At 37.4% G+C, this 16,206-nt stretch overlaps 1 protein-coding gene across 3 annotated transcripts in view; it reads left to right on the top strand.

The window, feature by feature from the left end:
* The window catches only part of UBR3 (ubiquitin protein ligase E3 component n-recognin 3), a 99,489-nt gene that overhangs the window by 68,323 nt on the left and 14,960 nt on the right, over positions 1–16,206 (top strand). For all 3 annotated transcript variants that reach the window (XM_059475579.1, XM_059475581.1, XM_059475580.1), the window contains 2 exons: positions 6,024–6,129; positions 13,018–13,118. In XM_059475579.1, the coding sequence (XP_059331562.1) occupies positions 6,024–6,129; positions 13,018–13,118 (207 nt within the window). The remainder of the gene's footprint in view (positions 1–6,023; positions 6,130–13,017; positions 13,119–16,206) is intronic.

Genomic DNA, 16,206 nt, shown 5'->3' with positions numbered 1-16,206 from the left:
TTTGCCTGCAAAATTGCCATTTTAAGGCTTAAAGTTTTGTATGTGTGTGCAACAAAAAAAATGCATAGCATCCTATGATTTTTTACTTAAAAATCAAGTCCTATTTGAAGGAATACATTACAGTTTTAGAGTCTATGGCCTTGCAAATTCTCATGAGTTTAGGGGAAATTATGATATATAACAACTGTACAAGTCTTATTTCTTTGTTTTATAAAGTGTAATAGACCTGTTTGTCTTCATTGTTCCGTATTTACCAAACAGGGTCACAACACAGCATTAAGGCTGAATAATTGTGATTTTTCTGTACACTTTTTATATAAGGCCTTGAGCAACCTGGTCTAATGGAATATGGCAGGGTCTGGGGCATGGGGATTAGATGCTCTTTAAGGTCCATTCCAACCCTAAGCATTCTCTAATTCTGTGACCTCTCTTTAACTTACGTAGATGTTTTTCTTTGCTATTTGTACTCTGGTAATCTTGCACTAGTTGATGAACAGTTCCACAACATTTTAAAGTTACATATTAATGAATTTATAATCTTCCTTTTTTTTAAACTTTGAAATAGTACTTTTCTTTCTGTCTGTCTAGTCTCTCACTCTTTTTTTTTTTTTTTTTCTTTTCCTTTTTCCCCTTTGTGAGAAGGATAGGATTAGGGTTTTGGGTAAAGATTAAATATTTTATCCTCTTGTTCTCTGGCTTCAGTTTCTCTGTAAATGAGCTCCTTATCCTTATGCTTCCCACAAACAGCAGTCTGGCATTGCACCATCAACTGCATTAATTGGAAAGGACATTATTTACAACTGGACATCAAAAAATTATTTAAGAGTTGTTTAATTTCTTCTTAAGTAGGATATCTAGCACCTTTGGAACTTCTGGAATGGCTCTAAACATTGAGAAACAGTATTGCTTCATAGGAGTTGTTTTGGTTGGTTTGTTTTGGGTTTTTTTCCTTTATGTTGATTGTGGTGTTAGTATCAGTTTTATCAGTGCTTTTAGTGTTTTTATGAGCATAGAAACTGTTTCTCTTCATGATTCTTCTGTATCAAATTTTTCAACCGTGTTGAAAGTAATGGCTGTCTCCATTTTATCAATATGGACAGTGACACTTGGAGCCACTTAGTATTTCCTGTTAGGAGAAAAACCCAATTCTTTTAGGATTTTCAAGATGAGTTGCAGCTGTCTCTTTCCTATAATTGTTGATGTGGATATGGTTGCAAAGAGTCCTATGCAGCTCTCTGCAGACACTGAAAATAAAGATAATAAAGTAAGTTTTTAGGAATGCCTTGCTACAGCGGGTTTCTGTCATTGATTGGGCTTTTTGGTGTTGCAGGATTTGGTTTTTTGGATTTTTTGCTTGGTTTGGAGTTTTTTTCAGTTAGGAGCTGTCAGTCTGCAGACCCTTGGTGGACATTCGTGCTAACTTGGAAAAAGCAGTTTTTGTCACCAGCAGATGATCTTAAGTATTTTTTAAAACTCTTGGTTTGCCACTAATATGTAGTGTGGGAGAAGCAAGGATAGGTACTGTTAGAATTCTGTTGCTAAAGTTGATGTCATATACTGGTGAGTTTGGTATAGAGGGTAATTAGCTGCTTCATCAGCAATTAAGACTTAGTGAAGATGTAAGAGATTTTGTAAAGACTATCCAGTCTTAATGCCTTAATAGGCTTTTGCTGACCTTCATGGTTTTTTACTGATTCAAGTCTACTGGATCAGTGATGAATGGGAAGATGTTGTCAGCAGGTCTTTGCAGCTGCTGTTGCTAAGTGGACTATGTAAATCTCTACCAGGAGAAAAATATTTCTCAATCTCCTTATTGACAATCAAGTCCCATCTGGCTGTATCAACTGGTTTTAGTTATAATCTACATTCTTCTTGATAGTCCCAGGAAACTATGGGAGAAGAAAGGGGAAGAATCCCTAGTCTGGTAAGATCTTCACAGTTGAGACAAGGATGTTTTCAATTCCACCTGCAGTGAACTGCTGTGATGTTTTCACGTTGTAAATATGAATACTAATTTAGGGAATGTAAAAAGGGAAATCTGGATCAAGACAAAAAATTCCATGACAGCAGTATATGTCCTAAAACAAAGAGAGGGGGTATAAACGCATTATCTAGACTGTTGCAAGCAAGGCAAAGGCAGCTCATTCCTTTGTTTGTTTTCATTATGACAGCACATTGCTCTACATTGTGGAATTGGAGTGAATAACAGAAAACATCATCTGATTTGAACTCTGGTAATTTGAGAGTTTACTTTACCAGTCAAGACACCAGAAAAAAACATGTAGGAAAAAAGTCAGCAAAGCTTATACAGAAATTTGGGATCAGCTCGGCAAAGATCAAACCAAGATTACAAGACCAAAACTTAAATCTGAACCCAACTTCCTGAATTGCTAATTTTTGTCAATAGAGCACAGCGTTTTTAGAATTTCTACCATTCATCTATCAAATTGTTGTCTTTTTATGTCTTGAATTTAGTCATCTTTTGTGCTGTGCATATCACACTAAAACTGAAAAGGGCTGTGAAACTGCCTTTGTGGACTTCTGCTTTTTGCATTGTAACACAGCAGAATATTTTTAAGAGCTTTGTCAACATTTGTAAAATGAGTCTGCTTTATTATTAAAAACAGTAAAGAATGCAGCTGCAAGTGCTGGTGCAGTGTGGACATATAGACAAAATACCCATTATCTTTGGGGTTTGTGAGAAGAGCAGTATTACAATGCTTCCTCGAACAGCTTCAGTCTCAGTGCAAAGCCAGTGTCTTATCCATTGAGCTGCTCTTTTGAACCTACAGATTCCAATTGAGTTTATTGCTCCTCTCTCACAATTGATTAACTCCAAAAAGTAAATCTACCAAGAACAGCAGTGACAATAACAAAATAACAATAGTTATTTTCATTATTTTTAGAAATGGATTAAGGAACACTCATAGGACTGAAAGCTAGTTCTAACTGCTAATCCAGATGATTCTATGATGTGTTGTTTAAGCTTTATATGTATTCTGTGAAAACAAAGACATAAGCTGAGAGAGTTTGCCAGTGCGTCAGTGTAGGCAATACTCGAGTCTACGATCATGTTTTAAAACAGTTGTAATCTTGCCCATTCAAATATCTAAATTTTAGAGCTCTTCCAAGCCCCTGATGACTTGCAGCAATGAGTCATATTGTGCATCCAAATTGTGTGATTCTTTATATTTATTCAAATTATCTGGATGCAGCCTGCCTCAAGTATTACAATTATTAGAAGAGGAGAATCATATTCAATTTTTTTCAAATTTTCTTGCTGCTGTGCTTTCTGAAATTAATATTCTTCCTACAAAAATTGGTTAAGAATGAATCTTTTGGTGACTCAGAGCTTTTTCCTGCCTTTCCCCTTACCAAGGGTGGGCTCTCTTGGAGAGAATTGCCTGGAAGGATGGACTGTGAGTGCCAGAGGGCTTTGGGATACCTGGTGAGGTTATGGCCTCCCTTCCCACTCTTCACTAGCCACGATTGATGTTTGTGGGCCATTCATGGTAATGTTTTGCTTGTACTTGTTTAAAAACGGTCCTTACATGTATTTTAAAGGTTCCAAGTAGGGTATAAGTAAATGGGAGGGACATTCTGTGTTTTTATGCTTATGTTTTGGAATTATGCATTCCACAAATACGAGGCAGTCCACAAATTCTGCCAGTCCCTCAGGCATAAGGACATGCCGCAGCACCAAGCACTTGGTGCACAACCAAGTTGCCAGTTCACGCTTCCCAGTGCTCTGGTATTTCCCTTGGCTTTCTCCAGTAGTTCGTAGTCACAGTAAGTGGTGAGTGAAGCAGAAAGGAAGCTCGGTGTGTGCCTCGGCCGGAGCTGTGGCGGGGCGGCGGGGCCGGGCTGAGAGGAGCCGCCCGCTCGTGCGGCCTCAATGGCGGCCCCGGCGTGCTGCCTGTGCCTTCCCGCGCTGCTGAGCAGCGCTTTCCTGGGCAGATCCCGGCATTCCCGCAATGTGTCCCCATTCCGTAAATGTTACACGTTCGGAGATTACTAATAAATTCTCCAGGGCTAGAATTTGATGCTTGCTTGCTTAATTTCATATTAGTAAAAGCTCTGGAGAGTAGCTGTTAAAGGAATAGGGGATGAATTAATTACCCTGAACAATTTTCAATTTTTTTTTTTTTTCATTTTGCGTAGTTGCCTGTTTCCGTTTAAAGCAAGGAATAGTTGAGGGAGAAAAAAGCCTTCATTTTAGTGAAAAGGCACGGATATTTTCATGGGTTTCATTCCAAATAAAACCATGCTTGAGGGGTTTGGTTTTTTTATTATTTTGATGGAATACAAGTATATTTTCAGATTTTATATTTTCAACTTTATCAGCAAAGCAGTGTTTTGCTAAGAATCTCTTGCCAGGAGAAAAGATGACTTATTTTGTCCTCATTGACTGTTTTTATTCAGAAAGCAGGTGGCAGCTATCAATTCCAATGCCATCCACAGCTCCAATTATTTTACAAACCCCAGGAGCTAATTACAGCCCTCAGGCTCTGGCAGTCAGCTGATTGCATCATGCGACTCTTTTGGCCATTGCGTACCTCTGAGTAATTGTCTATTTATGGAAAATAAATTAATAGCTGCTATTTCTACTTGAAAGAGAGGACCTGTAAGTGTGTAGGCTGAGCAAGTGGGTTTTAAAGAGATGTAGAGAGATTTAGAGAGAAGTATGCAAAGGGATCAATTGATAGGATATGGGGTGAAGAGGAAAGATGATGTCAGAATACTAAGGGAAAAAGTTAAAATGAAAGGGAGAAAGAAAGCAGGGTCCTAGAAAACTGAACAGGAGAAAAGCATGACAACAAATAGCAAGGTATAGTGTCACAGGAAGAAAAAAGTAAGCAAAACTGTGGGAAATAATACTTTATTATTTCAGTATAAACCTTTGAAGATAAAAAAAGATTCATTGAAAAAGTGAAGTCTGAATCCCGAATAGTCCGTGGTCTAGTTGGAGATATCCCTGCTCATTGCAGGACACATTGACTAGATGACCTTTAAAGGTCCCTTCCAAACCATTCTGTGCTCTTTATTGCGTGTACTTTTCTGAAAATGCTCTTTACCTAAGTGATGCTTGCCTTCTTGGGTGGCTTAATGGAAGGAAGGGTTAGATGTTGTCTTTGTGTGATCATATGATTCATAGATAAATATAAAATGTGTGTTTTAATGTAAAATACTGCAGTTAATCATCATGAGTAATTATGCATCCTCTGTTTGAAAAATTCTACAAGTGTTTTGCAAATTATATTTTTGATAGAGTGGAACTACAGAGGTTTTGAAATTATGAGTATCAGCAAATTCTGCCTGCAGGTGGTACAGACAAATCTGTGACATTATAAAGACTGCTGCTGCGTTAGTGTCATTGATGTGTAATCAGGCTTTTGTTGGTTTCAGGATTTTTTTGTCCAGAAGTTACCTACAAAATAACCATATGAAGGCAGAAAGAATAATAAACCTTTTAAAGATGAAGAATCAAAGTGATCCTGCTGTAGGCCAGGACTTGTAGCAATTTTAGATTAAATTTCAAATATGTGGTGCACAGAACTTAACAGTGAGAGAGAGGATTGGAAGCCAAAAGTAAATAAATTAAAAGTGTATCAGTCTCTGTTAAGAGTAATTGTTTAAGAAATCACTGCTTCTAGCATAAACTGGAGAGGGAAGTGTAGTGAGCACAGAACCTTGGCAATGTAACAGCATATGAAACAGGATTTCTTAAAAGGGCCTGTAATTAAGAACATGGAGCACCAAAACAACTGAGATCTGGTCAAAGCTTTCTAAACAGCCTTTCTCTGAAACATTTTTCTGTATATCTGCATGTGTTCACTGCCTTCTATTGAAATCTTACTTTTCTTCAAATCCTTTTTAAAAAAATAAATCAATCCTTAATAAAAATATTTGGAATGACATGACAGGCTTCTCAGAATCTCATAAAATACACGATGGCAATTTAATGTAAAACAGTTCCTATCACTGTATGTAATACTGAGCAATCTGTCTTCTTCCCCTTTCAGATCAGCTGTTTCACGTGCTGGCCATGCACATGCGCCTCTACAGTATAGACTCTGCATACAATCCCTGGAGGAAACTGACCCAGCCCTCGCAGGAGACAAACTCAGAGCAAGTATTTCATTTACCCTGTAGCAGTTTTGCCTGGTGAAAGAAACATCCTTACAGAGGGACTTTGGGTAACTTTGTCTTAATTTAAAATCTCTGTGAGGTATGCTGGTGGAGACTTAACATCTAAAAATTGTATGTATGAATTTGTAAAATATATTTTCATATTTCTTTTACATAAAAATCTGACCAGTTTTGAGCTAAAGTTTAAATGCATCTCTTGCAGGCTTAAGCACATGCAAATTAAATAGTATTGGGTAAGTAAATAGGGCGCTGCTGTTCTTGATATGGATGCTCAACAAAATTTACATTGAGATAAGCTGGTAGCTTATGGAAAGTTGAATAATGATTAATACCTGTAAATAGGTCTATTATATGTGAGAAATAATTATATTTTAGGCTTAAAATTTTCATCAAGCTTATTATTTTTAAGCAAGTTACTGATCTGGGTTTGCCTTTAAAAGATGAACTTTACATACACAGCTGTACAAGGCTTAGCAATATAACAAATTAAACCATGTACTTTTTTCTGCAAGGACTCATCTCCTTACTTGACTTAAGACCCATCACTTTTCAGATTCTACCTTAATGACGAGGAGAAAGGTTTCTTGCCTAAAACCAGATTATGATTTTTCCTCATAAGAGGAAAACAGTATATATTTTTTCTCTTAGCACCTTAAGCATCTTCCTCATCCTAAGCTCTGCATTTTGTAGCTTGCAGTTATGTCAAAAGACTGTCCTTTTAGTGCCTCTCCAGCTGTGTGTTTGTCAGTGCTTCTGGGAGCCTGAGGTGCAAAGCATCATGCAATTTCAAAAACTGATCTAGAATTGTGATGCCACAATCCTAACTGCAAAGTGGGGAAGACTATTAAAACAATTGTTCTCATTTCTAGTTTATGATTTTATTTTTCTCTTGGACCCAGGCTTCTTTTTGCAATGAACATTAGGTTACTGGAGTAATTAAACTATATTAAGAGAGTAATTTATAAACTACTAGCAGAAGAAAGTATCAGGCATTTTATAACCTGAAAACCTGTTCAGCATACATTCAGACAATGCTTTGAGGGTCTATTTTCATGTGATTCTGATTGAGCCCTGACCTAGATTGAGCAGTGGGATGATGTTAATAAATTTGGTGTATGGTTGGCTGAGTTATGTGCAGCAGAATTAAGATCATGTGGCCACTATGGCTGTGGGACAGATCATGCACTTCTCATTTTGGCATTTGAGGAGCTTGCTGGCTTTGGAAGCAGCTGTGTGTTAATAGAGGGGGCCTGCAGAGCTGATGGAATTCACCATGCCTTGGTCATGTCAAGGCTAAAGTGCAGCATGTTAGATTTCACTGGCAATATTTTGAATCATTTAATGTTACTGCAGGTCTGTAATGCCTTGCTTTGCAGAACGGTTTGCATGCTGGGAATGCATTTGAGCAGTTCTTGTGTCTTCTGCACTGGTTTTCAATATTTCATGGTAGACTTGATGATACTGGTTTGGCACAAAGTCCTAAATGGTTTGTAGGAAGCTACAACTGAAATAGCATCCGTTTTGCCATGAAATAATTTACTGGTGAGAGGCACAGATGCTTTTGAGCTGGAAGATTTTTGCTCACTCTTGGAATGTTTTTCCTTCCTTAGTCTGCAGGCACCAGAACACTACAAAGGAGGCAATTTGAGGACATGTTTTTCATGTATAAATTGGAGCATAAAATGAGTATCTGTAATTATACTGCAGAAATTTGAAGTGGTAGTTTGACTTGAAGATGGCATTCATAGGATTGGTGTGCGTGATCTGATTGCACACTTCTTAGAGTCACACATCCTTCTGAGATACAGAATAGCAGATTTTTTCAGGTACAGGGAAGAGTACTCAGAGCAGTTAGAAGGTGACACACTGCTGAAAACTGAAAAATCTTAAGAGGATGGTGGAGAAATAATCATTGCAGATTTTAGATGTGAATGGCATTCTGCTGCTTTGAAGTTAACCAAGTCACCTAAAGCATGAGCCTGACCTGCACATGAGACTTCAAGCAAAGACTTATAGAAAAAAATGTCAATGAGAGAAAAAGTTCTATATTTTCTGACTGTATTACTGTGATTCCAAACAATTTAACTTTAGGGAAGTCACAGAAGAAAAATATCTTCAAACCAATATGCCATCTTTTTCTATTTAATTTTCACTTTAAATTATTATTTGATTTGAAAGCGGTTTTCCAGAGAAGCTAGTTTAATCTCCATTTATTTAAAATTATAATTTTTTAAATGGAAAGAAAAAAAAACCCACTCACAAACAAAAATCTGTGGAAAGCAAGTCCCCATTACATTGTATTCTCATTCTCATTTAATTGTAACTATTTTCTTTAAATATACATAAATATTTACAAATAGAACTACACGGATGTAGAACCCACAATTTTTATCTCAGTTTTCTGCAACTCAGCTGTCATTCTTCATAAATAATGCCTTAGATTTCCTGTGTCTGGGAGAACTGATAAAAGTACCTTGTAAAGAGTCTCTCAGAATTCCTTCACTTCCCAAAACCACCAGTTTTGTCCAGTGTCTTCTACAATTTTATTTAGATCTCCTTGTAGCTGAAAATGGCAACTGAAAGGAAAGATAGGGAGAGGCTCAAGCAGCCACAGACAGGTTAAGTAGAAATAAGGAAATCTTGAGCAAGAAGATAGACTATCAAAAAGGGCCTAAATAATGTGAGCTGTTTGGAAGATAAAGGGGAAAAAGAAGAAGCTGAGTCTGGTGAACTGTAAATGGTTTAGTAGATTATTTCTCCTGTGCAGTTTATGTTGCAAAATTCAATGTATGCTTGGTCCCACAGGCTGTACTTAAGCAAATTGTTCTTCTGGGGCAGATCTGGTTTCAATAGTGATCAAATAAACAATTATTGTGGCGCAAAGGGGGAATAATAGCTTCTGGCAGGGGGCAGGCAAGGAGCAGCTGGAGGCAATAATTACTAAACCCAGATGTGAATTTAATGGACTAGTCCAAACAGGCACCGTTTCAGGAACAACAAACATGAGATGAAAGGATATACATGTTTTTTAAAATTTAAATCTCTATGAAGGCTGAAATTTTTTTGTCTATTTTGACAGACAGAATATATCACCAAGGAGTAGATTGATAAAACATTAAGGATCTTTGCAGTAGAAGCACTTGGAGGGATGAACTGCATGATAAACTGAAATGCTGGCTTATTTTTTCTGCAGTGTTTCACTGATGTTTCATTCTAAGCTAGATCACTTCAGAGACTGTTTGTGGTGCCATACTGGGGCAACAAACTGCAACTCAGGGATAGGACTGAGCAGCTGTGTGTAGGAACCTCTTAAATCACATCTCCATCACAGAAACTGTTGTGAAATGGGGAAAAAGCCCACAGTTTTTGTGCAGATACCCTGAGACAGAGTAGGAATGGTGGGATAGCAGGGTTTGGTTAAGGTTTATGTGAGTGGGGGTCTATACATACACATGCTGCAGCAGGACTTATGTGCACCGTTCCATACAACAGAAATCCTGCGTGGAACAGCTGCCTCTCAGGACAGATGGTGCAGGACATAGGTGTTCACAGTAGGGCCAGCTTTGGAGTATTTGCTCTTGGCTGTTTCTTCCTTCCCCTGCACTATAGCTCACCATCTTCTTTGGCTGTGCTGATGGAACTTAGGCAGGCTGCATGAACACAGCCAAGCAACAAATCCATGTTTTAAAAAGCTTGAATTGAATGAGTTTGGGAGCGGGTGCCGAGGGACTGCTGGGGGCAGCATGGTAAAAGAGAACGGGAGATGCCCAGTGTTAGTACTGTCAGTGAATGTATAATGAGAAACTGACCTGCTGGAAAATCTGCTGTGACACAGCGAAGAGCAAATGTGAAATTGTGATTATATCCTAAGGTGCAGCCAGAATAAATAGTAGGATTCTGCTTTCTTGCAGTGAATATCAGAAGCTGTGTATTAGTTTGACCTCTCTGCCATCTGGGATTTGTGTGCTTTGCTTCTTATCCTGCAAATTGTGGAGAAAATACAAGTTTGCCCTAGTTGATGAAGCCTTAGTTTAGGTGTACCTATATCCCCATGTCTCAAATTTTCTTGTCAGACAGTTCAAAGAGGTGTGAGGCTCAGAGCTTTGACTTTACCTACTGAATTTCTACCTTTATAATTAGTTGGAGTTAGCATCAGCCAAAAACTTTTAAGTGTCTCTGGTTGAGAGAAGAGGGAATAGGGAGCGTAAGTATAAGGAACCACCATCAGCAAAATGCTGCTTATTTCAGAGTACAACAGAATTTCCCATTTCTCTGTATCCATTCCCAAAGAAGTGACTCGTGCATAACAGCTCTCCAGGAGGAGGGTGCAGAATACAGAGGCAGTTTCTCAGCTGTCAGGTGATAGGCAGCCCTGGTTTTGGCACAGAGAGGTGCAGCCCAGTTACCTTGGGCTGGAGGAGAGGTCATTTCCATAGGGAAAGCTATGGAAATGACCATAGCTTTGCATTTTTCATTTTAGGACATGGATAGTTTATTTTACCACCAACTCCCTTTTAAAAATTGCTTCGGCATACAGCTGTTACACATTTGAATCATATTGTATCACTTTGGTCCTATTTGCTGTTGTACTTGCTCTCTTTTTTTATTAAGTGCTTCTGTGGCACAAGTTTTTGTAGTCAGATTTATCAAGCTTGCATATATGCATTAGGGATTAACAGAATGGACAATTTCCACAAAACACATTTCTAAACACATTTTGTAATTTCAGTTCCATTTTCATAATGAAGTTTCTGAGGTTCTTAACAAATGACAGAGCAATTTTTAAGTGATTCATGTGCTGCAGTACTTGATGTAAGCAAAAGCAGCTTATCTAAACCCCTGACATTTAATGTAGCTTTGCTTCTCAATTCTTATGAACTGAATAAATTAGGAAAGTAATTCAGTTGGTCCTGCACATGCAAATGAGTTGCTTTATGAGTGATGTTGATGCCAATCAATTTTGGTATTCTGTTGATGTGTATATATAGATATATAGATATATATGTATATAATAATTTGGACAGAACTGGTATTTTACCTAGCTGTTACATAACTATTAAACAATATTGATACCTCTGTCGGAAAGAAGTGTTCAGCTAAATGTGACCAGAGGGAGTCAGATTTTTTTAATGTTATTCCAAATTAAATTTTTCCCAAGAATTAAAGATGAGAAGTAATTTAAGGGATGTCCATGGTTTTAAAGTCATTACACAATGAGGGTTATTTTAAAATTCAGTGTTGTAGATCACAGGGTAGAACTAGCTGTAGGTAAAAGTAGAATTAGACATAGTGAGATGAGTATCTTCATGGCCAGTATAATTTTGAAAATGAAGCTTGGCAGTGTGATACAAATTTTTGCCGCCCTAGTCTTCTTTAGAATTCAATATACTGATTTTTAGAATATTTGGGTTTTGTTTAGGAGGCTTACATACACACATATAAATATATGTATATTTATGTATATTGCAGTGCTTTGAAACAATAATTTTATTAAATGATTGATTATAGCAAAAGGGTTATAGATGGTGTTTATTCTGTAGCTGTCTGGGTTCATTAATTCAAAAGGACCAGTTAGACCATGTTTTCCCTCCCTTCATTTTACAAGATCAGTCAGCCATGTTACCATAAGCATTCTTTTAATCCCTCTCTTGTATGACTGCTTCTGAGTGTTAAAATTCATATCACAGATGACTCCTGGAAGTGCCCTCTTTAGAGAGATGCCTGAGTTTTCGGGAAATCACTAATTATGTAGTCTTTTTTCCAAAGCAGGATCATGTTTATGGGCCTCGGAGATGATGAAGTGGTTCTCACACATGCATCCACAAACCACCAGTGGGCAGCCTTCTGCAGTCCATGGAGTGCAGGGGCTCAGTTGGTTCCTCTGCAGCACTGCTGGCCATTGGCAGAGGACTGCTCTGTGTGGGAGCCTCAGGGTCAGACCAGGAGTTCCCACGTGGCTCCTGCAGTGCAGATCAGCAGCACCCCTGCTTGCCAAGGGCAGTAAGAGCACAGCCAGCTCTTTGCACCTGTGTGTTGCAGAAGGGAAAGGCTCATGGGGAGGGTGTGTATCATATTTTATCTCATGCTGCTCCTGCTTGAGATCTCCATCACGCCCCATATCAGTTAAAACTGGGAAGAATGATTTTTTTTTTTTTTTTTTTTTTTGCCATTTGACCTGAAGAATACTGTTGGTTGGGATTTTGTTGAATATTGCTACACAAAGCTAGAAACTATCCTATCTGCAAGCATTTTTTGCTTTTTAGTGTAGGAAAACAAGATGATGTTACATCAGTAAATCTGGATAGTTGGACAGTTTGTACTATCTCTGTGCTGATTTGCTTCCTTCTAGACATCCAGGGAGTTTAATAAAGACTGTGTGTAAGATTGTATAATCCCACCTGTCATGGCTGCTTGAGCCTTCATTTCTTTACATGAAGGAAAGCAGTAGCTTTTCTAAGGTCTCTGTTTTCCAATAGGAGCATTCCCTGTAACTTTAAATGTATTATGAGGATTCCTTATTGTTACAGCCTGGTTACAGGTATATGTGTGAAATGCCATGCTTTGGAAACCATTTCAAGTGTTTGAATATTCCTTGACTCATTACATAGACATAATGAGTTCAGGCAGTTTTCAGTGTTTTAAAACATTTCAACACAATCACATGCCCAAATGGTAATTTTCTCGTGAGTTAACATTACATTTTTTAATTGAGATCCATTCTAAAATTGAGATCAGCTAGCAAATTGTCAGGTATTAGGCTTCTGTAAGCTTGATATCAAATGTATTACTATTTCAAATAAATACAAAATAAAATAAGAACATGGGTGTATAGTATCAGGAGTGATTTTCTTTTGGTTTTATTTCCAGGCTGGTAAGTGAAGAACTGCCAGAAGTTCCTGTGCTTTACAGAGATGTCTCATCCCTTTTGCTTATCCAGATTTTAACCATGCCTCAGCCATTGCACAGAGGTATGTTACAAAAATATGTATATTTAAATTATTATGTAGATGAGGCTGCTTTCATGATGGTTTGCAGGATGGTAAATCATAGCTGATCTACTGTGTATTCTAAAATAATGTTTCTGCCTTATCTCCAAAAGGTGGCATTGAACAGAAGTTTTTGTTCTGAGTTGGCAGGTTTATCTGTGTTCCCTGTCTTTTTACCTTATCAGTAAACTATTCATTAAAGATACAAGAGCTGAGCAGAAACTATTAAGTATTTCTGCTGAAAGAAAAGTGTCCTTTGTTTGACCTTCATCTTTTGCTTAGAGGGACAGCTCAATACTTCAAGTTGAACTGAATGCCTAAGGGCTAAAAATTTGAAAGATTGTAATTTAATTTGAGTTTCAGAGTTTAAGTTGCAGCAGTTTTATATAAGAGTTCATATATGTAGATAATAATTGCTGTAATGCAGTGATTTCAATAGAGACAGCATACAGTGTAATTATGAATAAATATTAAAGAGATTAAAAAATTAAAAATTTCATTACTAAAATCAGAACTGTCTTAAAACATAAGTTTCTTTTTCTATGTAAAAGGACCAGCTGAACCTGGTTCCTCTTGCTAATAGGTAATGTATGTTCCAGCATAGGGGTTCAGACCCTCTGGTCTCTGGCTTGTTTATTTGTAATTGTACCTTTATTTGAAAATGAGGACAAACAAAGCAAATATCACTTCACTGTTTCATATCTCCCATGGGATGTGTGTGGCAGTTTTGATATCTGCTGAGTTGTGGTAGTTTTTGAATAGGTAAATTTAGGAATTGTTCTGCTCTTGATGCTTATACCTTAGTAGAAACTGTTTCCCCATAAGAGGTGTTCAGTCCTTGGGATTGAATGTTTAAATTCAACTAAAGTGACTCTGTATGTATCCATTAACATTGTGGGTTTCTTTTTTCAATTCACTACACTTAAAATCATAGAATCATTTAGGTAGGAAAAGACCTTTAGTATCATCGTATCCAATTGTTAAGTGCATGCTTATGGATTAAGTATATCCAAAAGATTATTAGAATATGAAAATACTAAAAGAATAAAATGTTTTGCAGAGGAAGACTATTGTCAAAAATGTCCTTCTTTTTAACAACAATTTAACTTAAATTAACTGTATTGGAAGGACTCAATCAAACTAGTATAAAAACAGCAAGTAAAAGTTTAATGAGACTAACATCTGAAATTCAGGGAAGGAAGTGTTGAAGATAAAGTACAAACCAGTGGTGTCTTTGTAGTCAATATCCAAGCATTGAATACCACCATTTAAGAAAGTATATTTTATCCTAGAGAAGACAACATTCAATTATAGCAAGGCATTCTGTGGAGGGTTCTGTGAAGTGCCTCACATCAGCAGCATGTGCTGTCTTTGCTTTTAGGTTTACTGTAGGTTGCAGTTGAGACAGAAATGGCAAGTGGCAGATAGAAAATAAATGTGTCTCTTTCAAATCTGTGAACCATTACATTGGAAATAAATTGCCTTTTATCTTCCTAATTTTTGTTTCATCAAAATGGTTAAGCAGAATGAAAAGAAAGTCTTTCATAATTCTTTGTTTGGAGGTGTGGAGCGGTGTTCACAAAAATGAGCCATAACAAATTTGTTTAGTACTTTTACAATGGGTTTGTAGGTCACAAAGTCAAATTCAGTATCATTAATTCTTTGTAGAGGACTGAGGTATAACTAAGGTAAAGTGGCTTGTGAAATGTCCCATGGTAAGCACAAGGTCAGCAATAGGGGTGAACAAAATCTCTGTTTGACCCTACTGCTTCCTGAATTGTCTGTGCTGCCTTGCCCTTGCCATGCAGGAGCCGTGGACTTGGCTGTGCACTGGGATACACACAGGAGGCTGATGCCTGAGTGTGTTGACAGATATTTCCAGTAAATTCCTTTAACAATAGACTTGAGTAAGTTGCATTGTGTCCTTAATCAAATATGACATTGTTTTTCAAATGTGTACTCAAAAGCCTTTTTGTTTACACAATGTGTTTTTTAAAAGTAGAGAGCACTCTTTAAGGAGGACTCAAAATCTCATCTCTTGCCCTTCAGATGGCAATTGCATTAACTTCCCTATTAACTGTTAATTTTAAATTCAGACTGGGAATTGCATTAGCTTCCCTATTAACTGTTGGATGGGTGTTGGTATCTTTTTCAATCTGACATAGATTAAAGCAATAAAAATGTCATTACAGTTCAGCCTCTTCATTCAGAAGCGAAAATTGATCTGAACCTATCAGAAAGAAAGGAGACTGCTACAGAAAAAACTCAGTGGTGGAGGTCAGAGCATTTACAAGCATTAACCAATTTGCAGAGACGGGAATGAGACTGATATGTGTCCCTCTGTGTAGTGTAGCAGGCAAAATAAACATTGTGAAACCTCTTTATTCTTTTGAGTTTCACACTAGGACATGGGCAGAACTTTTAAAGGCTTCACATACTTAGAATTTTATTTGAAATTTTTGAAATTGTACAGGGCTAAATGCATAATAATCCACATAGGAGTTTTTTGGTTCAGTTCTGTGGCAGTTGTTGTACAGAGGATGAAGTGTTCATGGTGTTGTGACCTGGGACTCCATACAAAACAAAGATTTTGCTTCCAGCTCCTTTCTTACAGAAATAGCAAATGATGGTGTGTGTACAGAAATAGAGAGAGTGGCTTGGTGGTTATCAAAACCTAAATCTGTCTTTGTAAATTGAATTCAATACCCCCCTCTCCCCCACCAGTTCTTTCTGCAGCACAGTTTTTGGATGCTGGAGTCATTCAATTGAAGTTGGATATTGTTTCTTGTTACCATCAATTGCAAAAAGTTTTATTTTCTCACCACCTGACTTGGGACCCTGTGTACAGATTTCTAGGAGTACAGAGTGTAACTTCTGGTGATTTCAGTTTCTGCATTGCACTGGGTGTAAGGAGCAGCACGCTGCAAACACTAACACAAAAATCATTGGATAAGGATGTTGACTAAATATATAGTATAGATGTAATCAGCTTGATTACTATCCAGTTTCAGTGTGGAAGCTGAAATATTTATCTGTATCTTGGAACTTTAATATACCTTTCATGGATTAT

Source organism: Ammospiza nelsoni, chromosome 7 (assembly GCF_027579445.1).
Source record: "Ammospiza nelsoni isolate bAmmNel1 chromosome 7, bAmmNel1.pri, whole genome shotgun sequence".
NCBI lineage: Eukaryota > Metazoa > Chordata > Aves > Passeriformes > Passerellidae > Ammospiza > Ammospiza nelsoni.
The sequence above is the reverse complement of the archived record's forward strand: the minus strand, read 5'-3'. Positions and strand labels throughout refer to the sequence as shown.